The sequence below is a fragment of the Chenopodium quinoa genome, unplaced genomic scaffold (assembly GCF_001683475.1).
Source record: "Chenopodium quinoa cultivar QQ74 unplaced genomic scaffold, ASM168347v1, whole genome shotgun sequence".
In the NCBI taxonomy this organism is placed as follows: domain Eukaryota; kingdom Viridiplantae; phylum Streptophyta; class Magnoliopsida; order Caryophyllales; family Amaranthaceae; genus Chenopodium; species Chenopodium quinoa.
This window is the reverse complement of record NW_018745617.1, coordinates 4,546,567-4,562,001: the sequence shown is the minus strand read 5'-3', so window position 1 is coordinate 4,562,001 and position 15,435 is coordinate 4,546,567. Positions and strand designations below refer to the sequence as shown.

Here is a 15,435-nt window from a genome sequence, read left to right as displayed (position 1 = left end):
AAGTGTTACTATTTATTTTTTATGTAATACTTACTTATCTTTAGTAACATTTATCAATCATATAGTATCACTTTATCCGACATTATGTATCACTTTTTCGAACTAATGTAACACTTTGTTGATTATTAGGTAACATTTTTCAATCATGTTTTGACATATAGCACTTTATTCGACATTATTATTATTATTATTATTATTATTATTATTATTATTATTATTTATTATTATTATTATTATTATTATTATTATGTATTATTATTATTATTTATTATTATTAATAATAATATTTACTATATTTTGTAAAAAATATAAGAAAACATAAATTATATGTACAACAACTATATGAATAAGTAATCAACACATAATAGAAAACAATTTGGATTGAAATAACTTCATAATTCTCACAAAAAAAATCCATAAACACCAATTTAAATGTTTGGCCAAACAATATAATAATCCAAACACAAAGAATATTAAGTTCGATCTCTAGCTTGGAAAAAGTAAGGAAAAACAAAAAACTTCCAAATTTTCAAAAAAGACAACGATAACAATAAAAAAACATTGATAATAACAGCGTATAGCAGTAGCTACACAGCTAGCTAGCAGAACGGAAAATGTCATCAGCAGTCTTTAGCAGCAACTAGCACTAGACAGTAGTGGAAGCTTCCAGCAATAGCAGACATGAATTGGCAGCATTCAGCAGTAGTAGACATGAGTTGGCAACCGAATAAGCAAGATTCAGCAGCAAAACAGCTGAAAACAGCAGCAAAACAGCAATAGAGACAGCAGTAGCAGCAAAACAACAATAAAGACAGCAGTACAGCAAAACAGTAGCAAAATAGCTCGAAACAGCAGCAAAGCAGCTCGAAACAGCAGCAAAACAGGGCGAAACAGAAGCAAAACAGCTCAAAACAGCAGCAAAACAGCTCAAAACAGCAGCAAAACAGCAACAGAGACAGCAATAGCAGCAAAACAGCAGCAAAATAGCTCGAAACAACAGCAAAACAGCTCAAAACAGCAGCAAAAAACAGCTCAAAACGGCAGCAAAACAGCTGAAAACAGCAGTAAAACAGCAACAGAGACAACAGTAGCAGCAAAATAGCTCGAAACAGCAGCAAAACAGATAAAAACAGCAGCAAAATAGCGGTAGCAGTAGCAAAAAAGCAGTAAAAGAAAGTTCTTGTTGATCATAATTGCTATCCCAATTCTTCATCTTTATCCGTTTGGTCCTATGTGTGAAAGCATCATGTATCAAAAAAGTAGAACAAAAATTAAATAATTCAATAATAAGAGTTTGTGCTATTTAAAAGATTATACATTAACTTACCTCATTTCGTTGTTGCTCATTAGAGTGTACAATGGGAATATGATTTGTAACATCTAGATTGGATGACACATTTTCAAGTGATCCAGTCAAAGTATCCAACACTTCGGGATCAATTTACTTGAGCGTCTTCATTAATTTTGCTACAGTTTCTTTCACAATTTGGTCTTTATAGGGCTTTAAGAACTCATCGGGAATTATTGGATTGTTGCTCTTTCCCCTTAGTGAACATATCCCTGGTTGCTTTTTTCTATGGCCAAAGTTATTTGGTTTATTCATTACTTCATAGTATGCAACATCTCCATCAATTTCACTTTGAATTTGTACCTCCTCCATCTTGTCCTATAATGGGAATATAACAATCAAACAACTAATTTGAGACAAATAATCATATTCAAAAAAATATACAGACAACAGGACTTACAATGTTACTTTGGGTGGGCTCATAAGATGTTTTGTATTTCTTGTCTGCTTTCCTTTTACGACTTTATTTGTACATGAGTGCCAAGGATGGTGGCTTTTTTTCAACATCTAGTTGTTGCTAGAATAAAAAAAAAACACATCCAAATAAGAATTGAATGAATATTGTTTACATGATCCTAGTGAGAAAGATATAGAAGGAAAAATGGTATAAAAATATACCAATTTATGTTGTTTCCTCGCTAGAGTCATAGGACCCATGGTGTGCCTATCTTTTTGATCTATACTTATTTCCCTATTCTTTTGGTTGTCTTCCTGCATGCATGCATAACACACGTTCATAGTTTAACACATTTCAATTTGTGAAAGAAATAAACAATTGTAATATAAATGTAAACAAACAACATAACTCTACCTAGACTGGTTCCAAATTCCAAAATTCTAGCAACTCTTTGAAATGTGCTTCTGGAATTGTATTAGGTGGATTTGCCAACCTATCACCATCATTGCCGTACGGAGTAAAGTGTGTTGCCTTTACACTACATTTATATCTACGCCACAGCCTTCCCACGAATGACAAAACACAATCTTTACCATTTTCCGAGATTATGTATTTCTTCTGTATTAAGTAAAATATTAAACAACAAATTAGGAAGCAATAAATTACGTCAGCCACTTAACATATAATAGCACATAAACTAATCAAATCACACCATTTAAAAAAAGGTGCATACCTTCACGTAACTCCAAATTTGTTCCTTGTCTGGAACATAATGCCAACTAATCTTGTTCAACGGTGCTAGAAAAGAATTACGAGCTAAAGTCCCTAATAATCTTGTAAATGTATTCACAGTCTTATCATCGGGACCAATAGGCTTTCTTTCATTAAGAACAATAGGCTTACGCTCCTCTAATGTCCATTCATGGACATCTTTACACATAGTTGGTCCTCTAGTTTGCTTACTTTTTGGAGGTGCTACATGAATATTAACTCGACAAAGTCATTAAAATCATATATTGCTCTTAACATATCCTCTTAAAATATTTAGAACGGAATGATAGTGATCATTACCTATTTGTTCACTTTCTTGCTCTTGATTCATTAGTGGTACATCTTGCATTATTCCTAGCTCCTCAGGGGTAAGAGTACTCAAATCCTCACTAAAAGCATCTTCTTCATCGTCATATTGTTCCAAAATGCGTTCATTTGAACCCATATGATTCTCATAATCTTCCTGTAAGTCATGTCCAAATCTTTGTGGTTGTGAAAAACTTTGTGCTTGTGAACTCCCTAAATACCAATATGAACTAGCCATGTTAATAGGCTGTGAACTAGTCATGTTAATAGGTCGTAGTAATAAATCACATTGTTTTGCTCTCCTCTCTTTTTCACGTAACTGTGTTTGCATTTGCCTATAAGCACTGAGTGAACCAAGGGCAACCACTGTCTTACTCTACCCTGTCTTAGTTTGGATACCATTCCCAATCCCAACCTCTTTCTCTTGCTGATTATGGATTGCTGATTTTTTCTGTGCAGTAGACTTGCCCGATTGGATTTTTCTTTGTGTTGAATCTCTCCCTTGTAACCCTTGATCTGAGTGTTGTCTCTCGGTGTCTTGAAGATGCATCTTAATTTCATTAGCCATTAGTACTGAAGAGACACATGCCGTGTCCTTAGTGTTTGTGGTTATCTTCCCTCTCAATGCCACAACCTGAAATTAAGTACTCACGAGAATCATTAAACAAGTATTACATGATTTTTAAACAGTTATGATTCACAAAATTAAGTTGTCAAAAAAAAAAATTACCACCTTCTTTGAACGAGATCTCAAGTTTACAGCATTTTTCCTGATCTCATTTTCATCCTCTTCACTTGAGTGGTTTAGTTCACCCTCTTCATCAGGTGTATACTCGTCAGTATCTTTAGTCACATTCTTCCTTTTTTTCGTTTGTTTCGATCCCTTCATCGACTGTTTCATTTCATAAGCCATGGAAAACCCCTAAATCCTTCATCCTGATTCTATTTTTTTCTATATTTTTTTGTCTAAGTTTCTCATATTCTTCCATCTAAATCTTTCTTCGTACAAAGAACACACAAGGCAGTCAGTTAGAAATTCCACCAGAACAAAAACTCAGCAGTCAGCACAAGTGACACAAAATTCAGAATTCTCAGTTATATTTATATACTAACCTTATAGTCTGATAAGTAATCCAAAAACCAACTAAAAAAAAGGTCTAAGTAAGCAAAACTTAGTTTATATTATTCAAGGTATATACACCAGTTGAGATATTACCAGAGAGTTGATTATTTGATAGGTTGGGGTGATGGGAATTGAACCTCCAACCTCTTAGTTGAGAGGGTGGGATCTCTAATTTTCTACCATCAAGTTCCCACTTGATTCTCATACCTTACTGCTTCTTTGAATGCGAGAAATGCAATCACATATATACTTCGTATTAAGCATGCAACAATGTTATGCAGTTCACAAGAAAAAGCATATTTTATTGTTCCTTGAGTAAGGTTAATATACTTAATTTTGCAATGAACTACATTTAGTAATCTCTCACAAAACTGTCCTTCGTGAGTCCAACAATAAAAATAGGTGAATAAAATCAAACATACAATATAAGATACTGTCTATAGCAGAACCATTTTATTAGCTACTGTCAGAGCAAAATAAGGCTATATCATTATCACAATCTACAGCAGAACCAGTTTATTAGCTACCGTCTCTGCCAAATTCTTCTAGGCTATATCATTATCATCACAATCTTAGCACTATCCTCCTATTCCTATTAATATAGATTCAATTTATTGCATTGCGTGATTATAGCTTGCTATACTTGAGTATTAGCAAGATTACTTTACCTCATATTAATAGCAATTTTAATAAAGCCGAGTTTGAGGTAAATAAATCTTGCTAATAGTCTGAATTCTTTTGGTGGTTAGTTGGCCTGTATGTCCTAGTTCTTATGTGAAGTCAGGTGCTGAGTTGCTCTTTCTGTGCTTAGTTTCTCAGGTGCTCAAATCTGCTTAACAAAGGTAATAAGCTGTTAAACCCGTATCCTAATTAGTGAAAGTGACCAGCTTAGGTCCTATGACATGCATGCATTATTCTGCAGAGCAAAAGTCAATGCATAGATGATTCAGCTTAGGCCCTATGACATGCAAGCATAATTCTGCAGAACAAAGGTAATAAGCTGTCAATGCATGCAATATTAGTTAGCTAGTCATATATGAAATTTCCCTCGTGGCTAATCAGATCAAGCAATGTTTGCATCTGATCCATGTAGGGAGAAAACCTTTAGTTTGAACTTAATGCATGCAATATCCGTTAGCTAGTCATATATGAGCACTATCCTCCTATTCCTACTAATATAGATTCAATGTATTGAATTGTGTGATTATAGTGCTACAGAATAGTAAAAGATCAGTGAGGAAGCAAGCTGTAAATGACATAAACAGAGGCAATCAAGGGAATGTTAGTAGTATTATTGAACAGAGTATCCAACAATACAACCTTCTTTTGAGAGGAAGGAGCTCTCCCAAAAGAACTTTATTAATTAATTTCTTTGATACATTCCCCTTTCCCTCATTCCCTATTAATACCCTAAAATTAAGCCATAAACAAACTTCAGCACTCCCTAAGCATGCCAGCCTACAATAACAAACTCCTAACAAACTTTCCCTGAGATTACCAATCTACCCTTCTCCCCAAAACTGAATTTAACCACCTGACAGCTTAGCAACTTCTAACTTTTGGTTATTTCCTGATCCTTCTAGCATAAGTGAAGCGAACATCCGGTTTAGGCTGAGTCCTTGCATATAGCTGGCTATAATTGAGTATTAGCAAGATTACTTTACCTTAGATTAATAGCAATTTGAATAAAGCCGAGTCTGAGGTAAATAAATCTTGCTAATATTCTGAATTCTTATGGTGGTTAGTTGGCATGTATGTCCTAGTTCTTATGTGAAGTCAGGTGCTGAGTTGCTCTTTCTGTGCTTAGTTTTTCAGGTGCTCGAATTTGTAGTCAGGTGCTGAGTTTCTCAGTTTCTGTGCTCAGTTTCTTATGTGAAGTCAATATCAGTTAGCTAAGTAGCTAGTCATATATGAACTTTCCCTCATAGCTAATCAGATCAAGCAAAGTAAAAATTCAGCTCATATCAGTTTGAATTTAGAGCATAGGACTATCAGCCCTGACTTTATATTCACCTGACTGACCCAAGACTGAGTCAAAGGTAATAAAAATACCACAATTACATACAATTATTAATAAAAGCACTTGAGCACATAAAGAGCATGCATATCACCTAAGCACTTGAGCACAGAAAAAGCACCTGAGCACCTAATTGTATATCATAAAAGCACTTGAGCACATAAAAAGCATGCATATCATATTATTTGTCAGAAAGAGCAATGCAATGAAAATTTCAGTGTACATAATACTATGATCACATTATACTCAACTCTGATCAACTAATAGTCTGAGGTACATATTAATCTTGCTAATACTTAGACTTAGACTGCTAGCAAGATTAAATTTCATAAGAAAACAAGTGGAGTGATTGGTACTATGTTAAATCATGGTTCTGACTACTCAGACATGCTAGGACCAAGATCAAGTTCATAGAGTGACAAATGTTTCTAAGCCTTGAATTGGCTGCAACCTGCCCTGTATAATCCTTATCAACCTCACTATAATACTATGATCACCTTATACTCAACTCTGATCAACTAATAGTCTGAGGTACATATTAATATTGCTAATACTTAGACTTAGACTGCTAGGAAGATTAAATTTCATAAGAAAACAAGTGGAGTGATTGGTACTATGTTAAATCATGGTTCTGACTACTGAGACATGATAGGACCAAGATCAAGTTCATAGAGTGACAAATGTTTCTGAGCCTTGAATTGGCTGCAACCTGCCCTGTATAATCCTTATCAACCTCACTATAATACATTTAAATCACAGCGAAAACTAGGTAATAAGCCAAGAATACAGACTGTAGTAGCTCAAGGCATGTAGCTGAAGACCACTTGGTCCAAAAAATTATAATAACTGTGATATGTAGCTGATATACATAAACAAAAAAATATTAAAGCCAATATGCACATACGTAACCTGAAAAAAGCACTTGAGCACAGAAACAACATAGAATGAGCACAGAAAGAGTGGGTCATATCACCTGAGCACTTGAGCACATTAAAAGCACCTAAAAGCACCGGAGCACCAAGATACCACACAACTCAAAACTGTCAAATGTAAATACTATCACTATCATATCAAACCTCAAATAAATTTAAAGTATTTAAATAAAGGTTAGAGTAAATTCTGTAGCACAACACTAAATTTAACAATTAACTTATCAATTTCATAAGAAAACAAGTTCAAACAGAAAAATAGAACACTTCAATAATAGTTTGTCAAATCCAAATAATAAGTTCAAAAGAAGGACAATTATTATACATAAAAAAAAAAAGATCTAAACATGCATGTCACTTTGACGGTTCCATCCAATCCCAATCAGTGTCATCTATATCGGAACTTTCTTCGCGTTTATGATCTCTCATTTCACGGCCAACAGGCACCTCAACTTTGTCATAAGCAGCTTTCTACACAAATTTGGTGTACATCATTATCTGTAGCCGGAATTACATCCTCTGCGGGTTCACGAACTTCATTCATATATGTGTGTTCAGATTGCCCCTCGGCATAAAAAAATCTCTTGGCAAATTTCTGTGCACATAATGCTAATCGTCTTCAAGGCCGTCTTGAGTGTAGAACACTTGATGCACTTGTGATGCCAAGACAAAAGGATCATCTTTAGAACACAATTTCTTAAAGTTAACCCGAGTGAGTCCATAATCATCTACTTCCACATGGAACCAATCACACTCAAACAACACAACACTAAATGCACTCCAATAATCGACCTCAATTATCGATTTTATAGCCCCATAATATGTGACATTACCAAGAACAGGATTGTGATCCTTGCTACTTGCGAAGCTTGGAGTCAAAGCGGTTAAAGAGAGTCCGCTATTTTGAGTTTTACACCTTTCATCATGATCTCTAGTGTAGAACTTATATCCATTACAAAAATATCCGGTGTACCTCCTTGCAATAGTAGAAGGACCTTTTGATAGCCACTTAATATGATCCGGGACATTATCCACCACAACCTTTTCTCTAAACCAAACCATAAATTCATTGCTATACTCTTGTGCCTCTTTCCACCTTCTTTTTCGTTTGTCTCTAGACTTCTTCTTCATAAACTCTTCATGTTCCCTTCATAGTATTAGCCATATAAGTAAGGTAATAAAATAATATAAATTTAAACACAATGGATAAGATATTGAAAAAATTACTCACTTGATGTAATTCTCAACTTGGTCATCTTGACAATTAAACAACACATAACGATGTGCTAGAGCCATTGTGTCTGAATCAAGAGTGTATGCCTTCCCTTTCTTCTTCCCTTTCTTTTTCCTCCCAAGAGGATAACCTGCCTTAGGGAATAAAGGTGATTCTTCATCAATTTCATCAGTTTTCTCTTGACTTTTGTTAAACCACTTAGATCGCTTCTTTACACTAGCATTAAAATATCTAGAGCAAAATATCAAGCACTCTTCAGCCAAATAACCTTCTGCTATAGAAGCCTCGGGCGACATCGGTTTTTAACATATGATTTTAACTTTCCGAGGTACCTTTCTATAGGGTACATCCACCAATCACACACCGGTCCACCACGCTTGATTTCATCAACCAAATGAATCGGTAAGTGGATCATTATGTAAAAAAAAGAAGGTGGAAATATTCTTTCTAGTTCACAAAGAGTCTCAATAATTCCTGCTTGAAGGCGATCCAAATCTTTCGGATTGATGACTCTCTTGCATATTTCCCTAAAAAAGGCACTCAATCTCATAAGAGGTAAAGCAACATGCTTTGGTAAAGTTTTCCTAATTGCTGGCGGAAGCAAGTGTTGCATTATTATATGAGCATCATGACTCTTGTACCCTGATATTTTCCCCTTCTTGACTTGTACACACCTTGCAATATTTGATGCACAACCTTGGGGCAGCTTTTCCTTCTTCAAAACACTACAAAATATGATTTTCTCTTCCTTCGTCATTGAGAATGAAGCTTTGGGCAACAAAACATATCGCTCATCATCTGCATCCACAGGATGTAGTTCTCCCCTTATACCAATTTCTTGCAGATCTAAACGAGCCTTATGATGATCTTTTGACTTTCCAGGTATGTCTAACAAAGTTGCGAGCACATTATCACAAACGTTTTTTTCAATGTGCATGACATCCAAATGATGACGACACCCATAATCTTTCCAATAAGGCAAAGTGTGGAAGACAGAGGAGTTTCTCCAAGGACAATCTACATATTTCTTCTTTGGTTGTAACTTTCCAAACTTGTTTTCCCAGTTTTCCAACAAGCTTGAAATTCGATCCCCTATTAAAGGATCTGGAGATGTCCTCTCTTCCTTTTCCCCATTAAAAGACACCATATCATGCCGCCAAGGATGATTTTCATCTAACCATCGACGATGAGCCTAATAACAGGATTTGTTACTATTACTCAAGTGATGATGATCAGTCTCGCAGTGACAATAAGGGCATGCAAACTTCCCTTTGGTGCTCCAACCCGATAACATAGCATAACCTGGTAAGTCGCTGGTCGTTGATTGTAAAGCTGCATGCATCTTAAATGTTTGACGTTTCTCCGCATCATAGGTGTCTAACCCATACACCCACAAATCTTTGAGTTCTTGAACCAATGGTTGAAGATAGACATCAATGTCATTTCCAGGAGAGGTGGGCCCGGGAATAAGGAGTGATAGCGTTAAGAATTCTGGCTTCATGCACAACCATGGTGGTAAGTTATAATTAATTAGAACAACAGGCCATGTACTATGTTGTGTGCTCATAGTTCGAAATGGATTGAATTCGTCACTTGCGAGGCCCAAATGAACATTATGTGCCTCATTAGGAAAATCTGGGTACTTTTGGTCAAACTCTTTCCATGCCTCACCATCTGCAGGATGCCTCAATAACTCATCCTTATTTCTTTCTTCATCGTGACACCTCATTAGCTTTGTTGTTTCTGAACATATGTACAACCTTTGAAGCCTTGGTTTAAGAGGGAAATGCTAAAGAAATTTTTCAGGGACTTGATGCACTTTCTTAGATGGTTGATTGCTAATATCTTCTTGGGATTTAGTCTGTGTTTCTTTCCACCTTGGAGCATGACAAACATAGCAAGACGTGGCAGCTTCATGCTCCTTCCAATATAGCATACAATCATTACGACATGCATCAATCTTGTCATAATGAAGACCCAGATCTTTTATCAATTTCTTTGCCTCATTAAAAGAGTTAGGAAAATTGGATGCATCTGGTAACACTTCTCGAAAAAGCTCTAAAAACTCTGAAATTGCTATATTAGTTAACCCATGGGTACACTTCAAAAGGTAAAAACGAATAAGAAATGATAGCTTTGAAATTTTTTTGCACCCAGGATATAACTCTTGTTTTCCATCTTCAACTAACTTATAAAACTTCTTAGCCTCATCATTAGGCTCATCTCCAACACCTTCATACCTTTCTGCCACATCTCTATGAACATCATATATCTGACGTTCAATATCGTCATGCATGTCTTCAACATCCTTTTTAGTATTTGATGTTGTTGACATGCCCTTTTCATAGCAATGCCATCCTTCGGTGCCAGGCTCAATTCCGTTTGCAATCAAATGATTGAACACTGTCTCTTTACGATGCCAAAAGCGGTGATATCACGCCTTACACGGGCAAGTAATTTGATCTCCAATTGCTCGTGTAGAGAACGCTTTATCTAAATAATCCTCTACACCTTTCTCATACTCATGACTAGATTGTAAGAAGTTGGTCCAACTACTCATTTCGTCTCCTTTATCAAAATTTAAACATAGTGAATTTAAAGATTTAAAATATATATTGGCATATAACTTTAACATTTCTAAAAGGAATGAGAATATCCATGGAAATAAACACCCATAAATTTAACCTTGTATACATGATAAAAATAAAAATCAAACAAGTATGTCCAAATGTATGCTTAGATTAGAAGACTACTATACTTCATAGAAGAAAACAGCTTAATTAAGGAAACATTATCCCTGTCTTTAGGTTACTATCATCTAAAAAGTGCAAATCGCTTTTTTTTTTATACATAAGGCAGAGGTATACACTTCTGCTCATAGTTCTAGGTAGGCTTATACAATCTGTCAGATCTTCACCAAAGTTTCAAGGATGAATTGGTTTGGACTATGGAGTGAGAATGGAAGATGAAAAGTAGAGAAGATGGGTAGAGGATAAAGAGGTAAAGGGCAAGTTCCACATTGGGAGGGGTAATAAAACAGAGGGGAATGGGAACTCCAAGAATTTAATAGCGATATTCAATGGTAAAAACCACCCACCTAACAGCGACAAAGGGAAAGAGCATTTTAAACCACCTTCCCCTTTATTGATATCCACAAAACACAGGACCAGGAGAATATGCCAACTTTATGAAGTATTGTTCTGCTTGAGGAGTAGGCATCTTGAGGAGTAGTTATTTCTATCCTCTTGGTGATAATTCTCTTTGAAATAGAAAAATAAAACACTTTAATAATAGTTCGTCAAATCCAAATAATGAGCTTCTCACCCATTATCACATTACCACATACTATGATTGCAATATACTCTAGTTCAATGCTTGCTCTTCTTCTTGCAATTATCAATCTGCTTAATTTTACAATGAAACCTCTACTTTTATCTCTAGTTTTCTTTATAAGATATGATTTCATTTTTTATTTTAATTGTTGGGTGCCTAGATTTCTTTTCATTCTAGTATATGGTGGTGGCAATTATGTTTATGGATCATATACTATGTTAATTTAACTGATCAATTCAAAACATGCCATGTTTTTCCAGTTTAATTTCATCATGTCTCAACTTCTTTTTACTCCAGGTAGCACGCTTACATATATACCAAGTATATGAACCAAATTTTGAGATGTTTTCTCTGTTTTTAGAACATACTGTATCAAGTTATCAGACATAATAATCTACCTTTCAGATTAGTTTTTACACTTTCTTTATTCATTTTAATGTTGACAATAACAATACAATCTAGTTAATCAATAATCACCTTGGTGAACTAGGAAGATGTAGGGGTGATGGCTGATCTTATACTCAACAGTACAATAGCCATTAGACTAAAAAAATATAACATTGTTCATTCGGTTTTTACTCTATACATAAATCAGCTAACGGCAATTCTAAAACTTCTCACACAATGCAAACAAGGTTTAGAAATAGCAACTACAATGTCCTCTACGACATGCATGAACTAAAAAAAAAAAAAAAAAAAACCAATAGCAAAATTCCGAATCACAAACCAAACTTGAAATACCCAAATAAAAAAATTCAATTAAAAAATAGAACCATATCAAACACAAAGCCAATAACCATTCACAATTAAATTGAAAAATAAACGCTTTCATTCATACATTATTGAAAATTAAAGGTTAAATAACCAAAAAATTAGAAAACCATCCATCACAAATCATTAAGTACCTGAAATTAGAAGCACGAATACAATAAAACCCAATATCATGATGAAATTGCTCGAGATTACTTGATTTCAGATGAAATAATTGCGCGAGACGAACTGATCTAACGAAACTTCAATAAAATTGCGCGAGATTCTGATGAAATTATGGAGACGGAATTATAGATTTTTGCTTAAACCTAATTGATTATCTATCGTTGCTAGGGCGCTGTTGAACAGGGAATGAAGATGAAATAAAATTTTGAGAGATTGCAATATTCTTTTCTTCTTGTTTTTTTATTAATCTTGCGGTTTTGGCCCAAATTTTCTATTAACTTTGGCGGCTAATTGGCTATTTTAATGAATTGGTATAAATTTTGGGATTAACACTTGTATTTCTTTTTATTTAAATGTTTTATTTATTTTGTTTTTCCCAAAAATAAGGTAACATCTATATTTGTGTTACCATAAAATGCTACCTATTTTAAAACTGATACTTTAAAATGTTACCTATGCTAAAATTGCTACATTAAGTGATACAATTTAATAAAGTGTTACCAAAGTGTTAATTATAAATCTAATATTTTGCATTTTAAGAAGTGTTACCAATCATGTGTTACATAAACTCAATTATGCACTAGTGTAGAGTGACATTGAAGGAGTTAGGCACTCCGGGTGTTTACAAGTATGAGAGTGGGATTGTTCCATTGTTGGTTCCGGATAACGATTTTGAAATCAAACCAGCTATGATTACCTTGATCGAGAGGAAACAATTTGGTGGTGCAAAAAGTGAAAATCCTCTCAATCATCTCAAAGATTTTGAGAAGTATTGTAATACAATTGTGGTTGCCGGAGTTGCTCAAGAGTATATTAGGCTCAAGTTGTTTCCCTTTTCTCTCATTGGAAGAGCTTTAGAGTGGTTGGACAAGGAGGTCAAACCAAGGTCCCTAAGGACATGGAATGAAGTTACCAAGTCTTTCTTATCTCGCTTTTTCCCACAAAAGAAGACGGCGAAATCTAGGGCTTTGATCCAAAATTTCAAGCAAGGGCCTAATGAGAGTCTCTATGAAGCATGGAAGAGGTATAAGGAGTATCAACGAGAGTGTCCACATCATGGAATTCCTACCTACCAAATTATACAAATCTTCTATGGTGGGTTGAGTTCTTAAGGAAGAGCAAGCTTAGATGCCGGAGCCGGAGGCCCGATAATGAACAAAACGGAAGAAGAAGTGGTGGATGCAATAGATGAAGTGGTGAGACATTATATGTATTGGAAAGAGGTGGAAAAAGAGCCAACTAGCAAGGGGTGATCGATCGAACAATTCAATGCCATCAACGATTTGACCACTCTAATTTCGGATTTAGTGAAAGAGGTCGTATCCCTCAAGGCCAAGCTTGAGAGTCCTCCTTCGCAAGCTCCGATTCTTCCCTCCCAAAATAAGGGGAGAGGTACACCTTCTTACCCTAACACTTTTCCTTCTACTTGTTGCATGATTAGAGAATGTTGGCCTTGTGATTTATGTGGAATGAATGATCATGATGCTTTTATATATGTGCCCCAATGTTCCTTGTGATGGAATTGAAAATGAGCATGTGAATTATGTTGGTAATCATAATTTTGAACCTAGATTTGAGGTTAAAAGAAATGTTAGAAATAGGAATTATCACAACCAAGTGAACTATGATAATTATAATCAAAGTGGTGGTTGTAGAAATCATGGAGTCCAAGAGATTCGTGGCGGCTATAACAATTATGGTAATAATGGTCAAAGTCATGGCGGAGGGCATGGGGATCATAACCGAGGTTATGGTAACCATAGTCAACATCATGGCCAAAATCAAGCTAGGGATAATTGGAATAATCAAAGTAGGGGAAATTTTCAACCTAATGTTCAAAGAGGTACCCCACTTGGATCCATTCCAAATACTCAAGGCCCAAGTGATAATTTCCATGATCAACCATTTTCTTCTAGGAGTTTCTTGGAAGAGGTTTTTGAGAAACAAGCCAATTTACTAGAATGTTACATGGCCGTGAATGATGAGAAGTTTATTGACATGTTGATTCAAAATAAGGAGTTAGGAACCCGACTTTCTCAATTGGCTAGTGACTTTAAGGAATTTAAGAATTCTTCTTCTTCTTTGACTTCATTGAACTTAGATTCTAAGAACCCTATGGATGCAATTGTCACTAGGAGTGGCAGGGTCCTTGAGAGTGGAGTACCTAAGAAGAGTGATGCTAGAGAGAGTACTAGCAAGAGCCCGATTGAGATTGAAGGACATGAGAGTCCCATAATTGAGAAAATTGAGGAGGAACAAGTAGAAAGAGTGAAAGAGAAAGAGAAAGAACTTTACAAGCCCAAGCTCCCTTATCCCCAAAAGTATAATAGGCACAAATTGGATGAGAAATTTGGAAAATTCATAGAGATTCTTTATTAACTTCATCTTACTCTTCCTTTCACCGATGTGGTAGAACAAATGCCAAACTATGCTAAGTTCCTTAAAGAAATTTTGAGTGAAATTTTGAGTGGAAAGAGGACATGTGATACGGCGGAAACGATTACCCTAACCGAGAATTATAGTGCGATCCTAATGAATAAGATGCCACCTAAGTTGAAGGATCCCAAAAATTTATCCATTCCTTGTGTTATTAATAAGATGCAAATTGATAATGCCTTATGTGACTTAGGAGCTAATGTTAGCCTTTTGCCATATTCGATCTATCAAAGACTAGAGCTAGGGGAACTTTTACCTTCCAAGATTACGTTGCAATTAGCTGATAGGTGTCCCAAAAGGAAAGGTAGAAGATGTTCCTTTGAGGGTAGGGAAATTTGTCATTCTGGTAGATTTTGTAGTGTTGGATATGGGTGAAGATGCTAATATCCTTATCATCTTAGGTAGACCATTCCTTGCTACATCGGGGGCTATGATTGACGTCAAGAGTGCTAAGATATCTCTTAAGATAGGAGAGGAGGTAGTTGAGTTTGATTTGAATGAAGGTATGAAATATCCCTCTTCTTCCTTTGAAAATTGCATGAGTGTTGAAGTTCTTGATAATATTGTGCAATCCATGCATGAGCACTTGCTCACATCTAATGATC

The 15,435-nt window shown here is 35.3% G+C and overlaps 1 protein-coding gene and 1 long non-coding RNA gene across 7 annotated transcripts; one reads left to right on the top strand and one right to left on the bottom strand.

Annotated features, from left to right (window-relative positions):
• Window positions 1-406: 406 nt before the first annotated feature.
• LOC110716731 lies at window positions 407-12,798 on the bottom strand. Of its 6 annotated transcripts, none has more exons than XR_002510581.1 (8): window positions 3,556-12,773; window positions 2,817-3,456; window positions 2,479-2,720; window positions 2,160-2,363; window positions 1,967-2,059; window positions 1,749-1,865; window positions 1,328-1,666; window positions 407-753 (listed from the first exon to the last, which is right to left on the bottom strand). It is a non-coding gene; the product is annotated as an uncharacterized LOC110716731 (long non-coding RNA). The 6 variants fall into 6 exon arrangements; XR_002510583.1 differs by lacking the exon at window positions 407-753 and adding an exon at window positions 1,015-1,229; XR_002510584.1 differs by lacking the exon at window positions 407-753 and adding an exon at window positions 1,032-1,052.
• Window positions 12,799-13,888: 1,090 nt separating this feature from the next.
• On the top strand, window positions 13,889-14,773 carry LOC110716761 (myb-like protein A). Its single transcript, XM_021895394.1, has one exon. The coding sequence runs from the start codon at window positions 13,889-13,891 to the stop codon at window positions 14,771-14,773; it is 885 nt and encodes a 294-aa protein (XP_021751086.1).
• The last annotated feature ends 662 nt before the right edge of the window (window positions 14,774-15,435 follow it).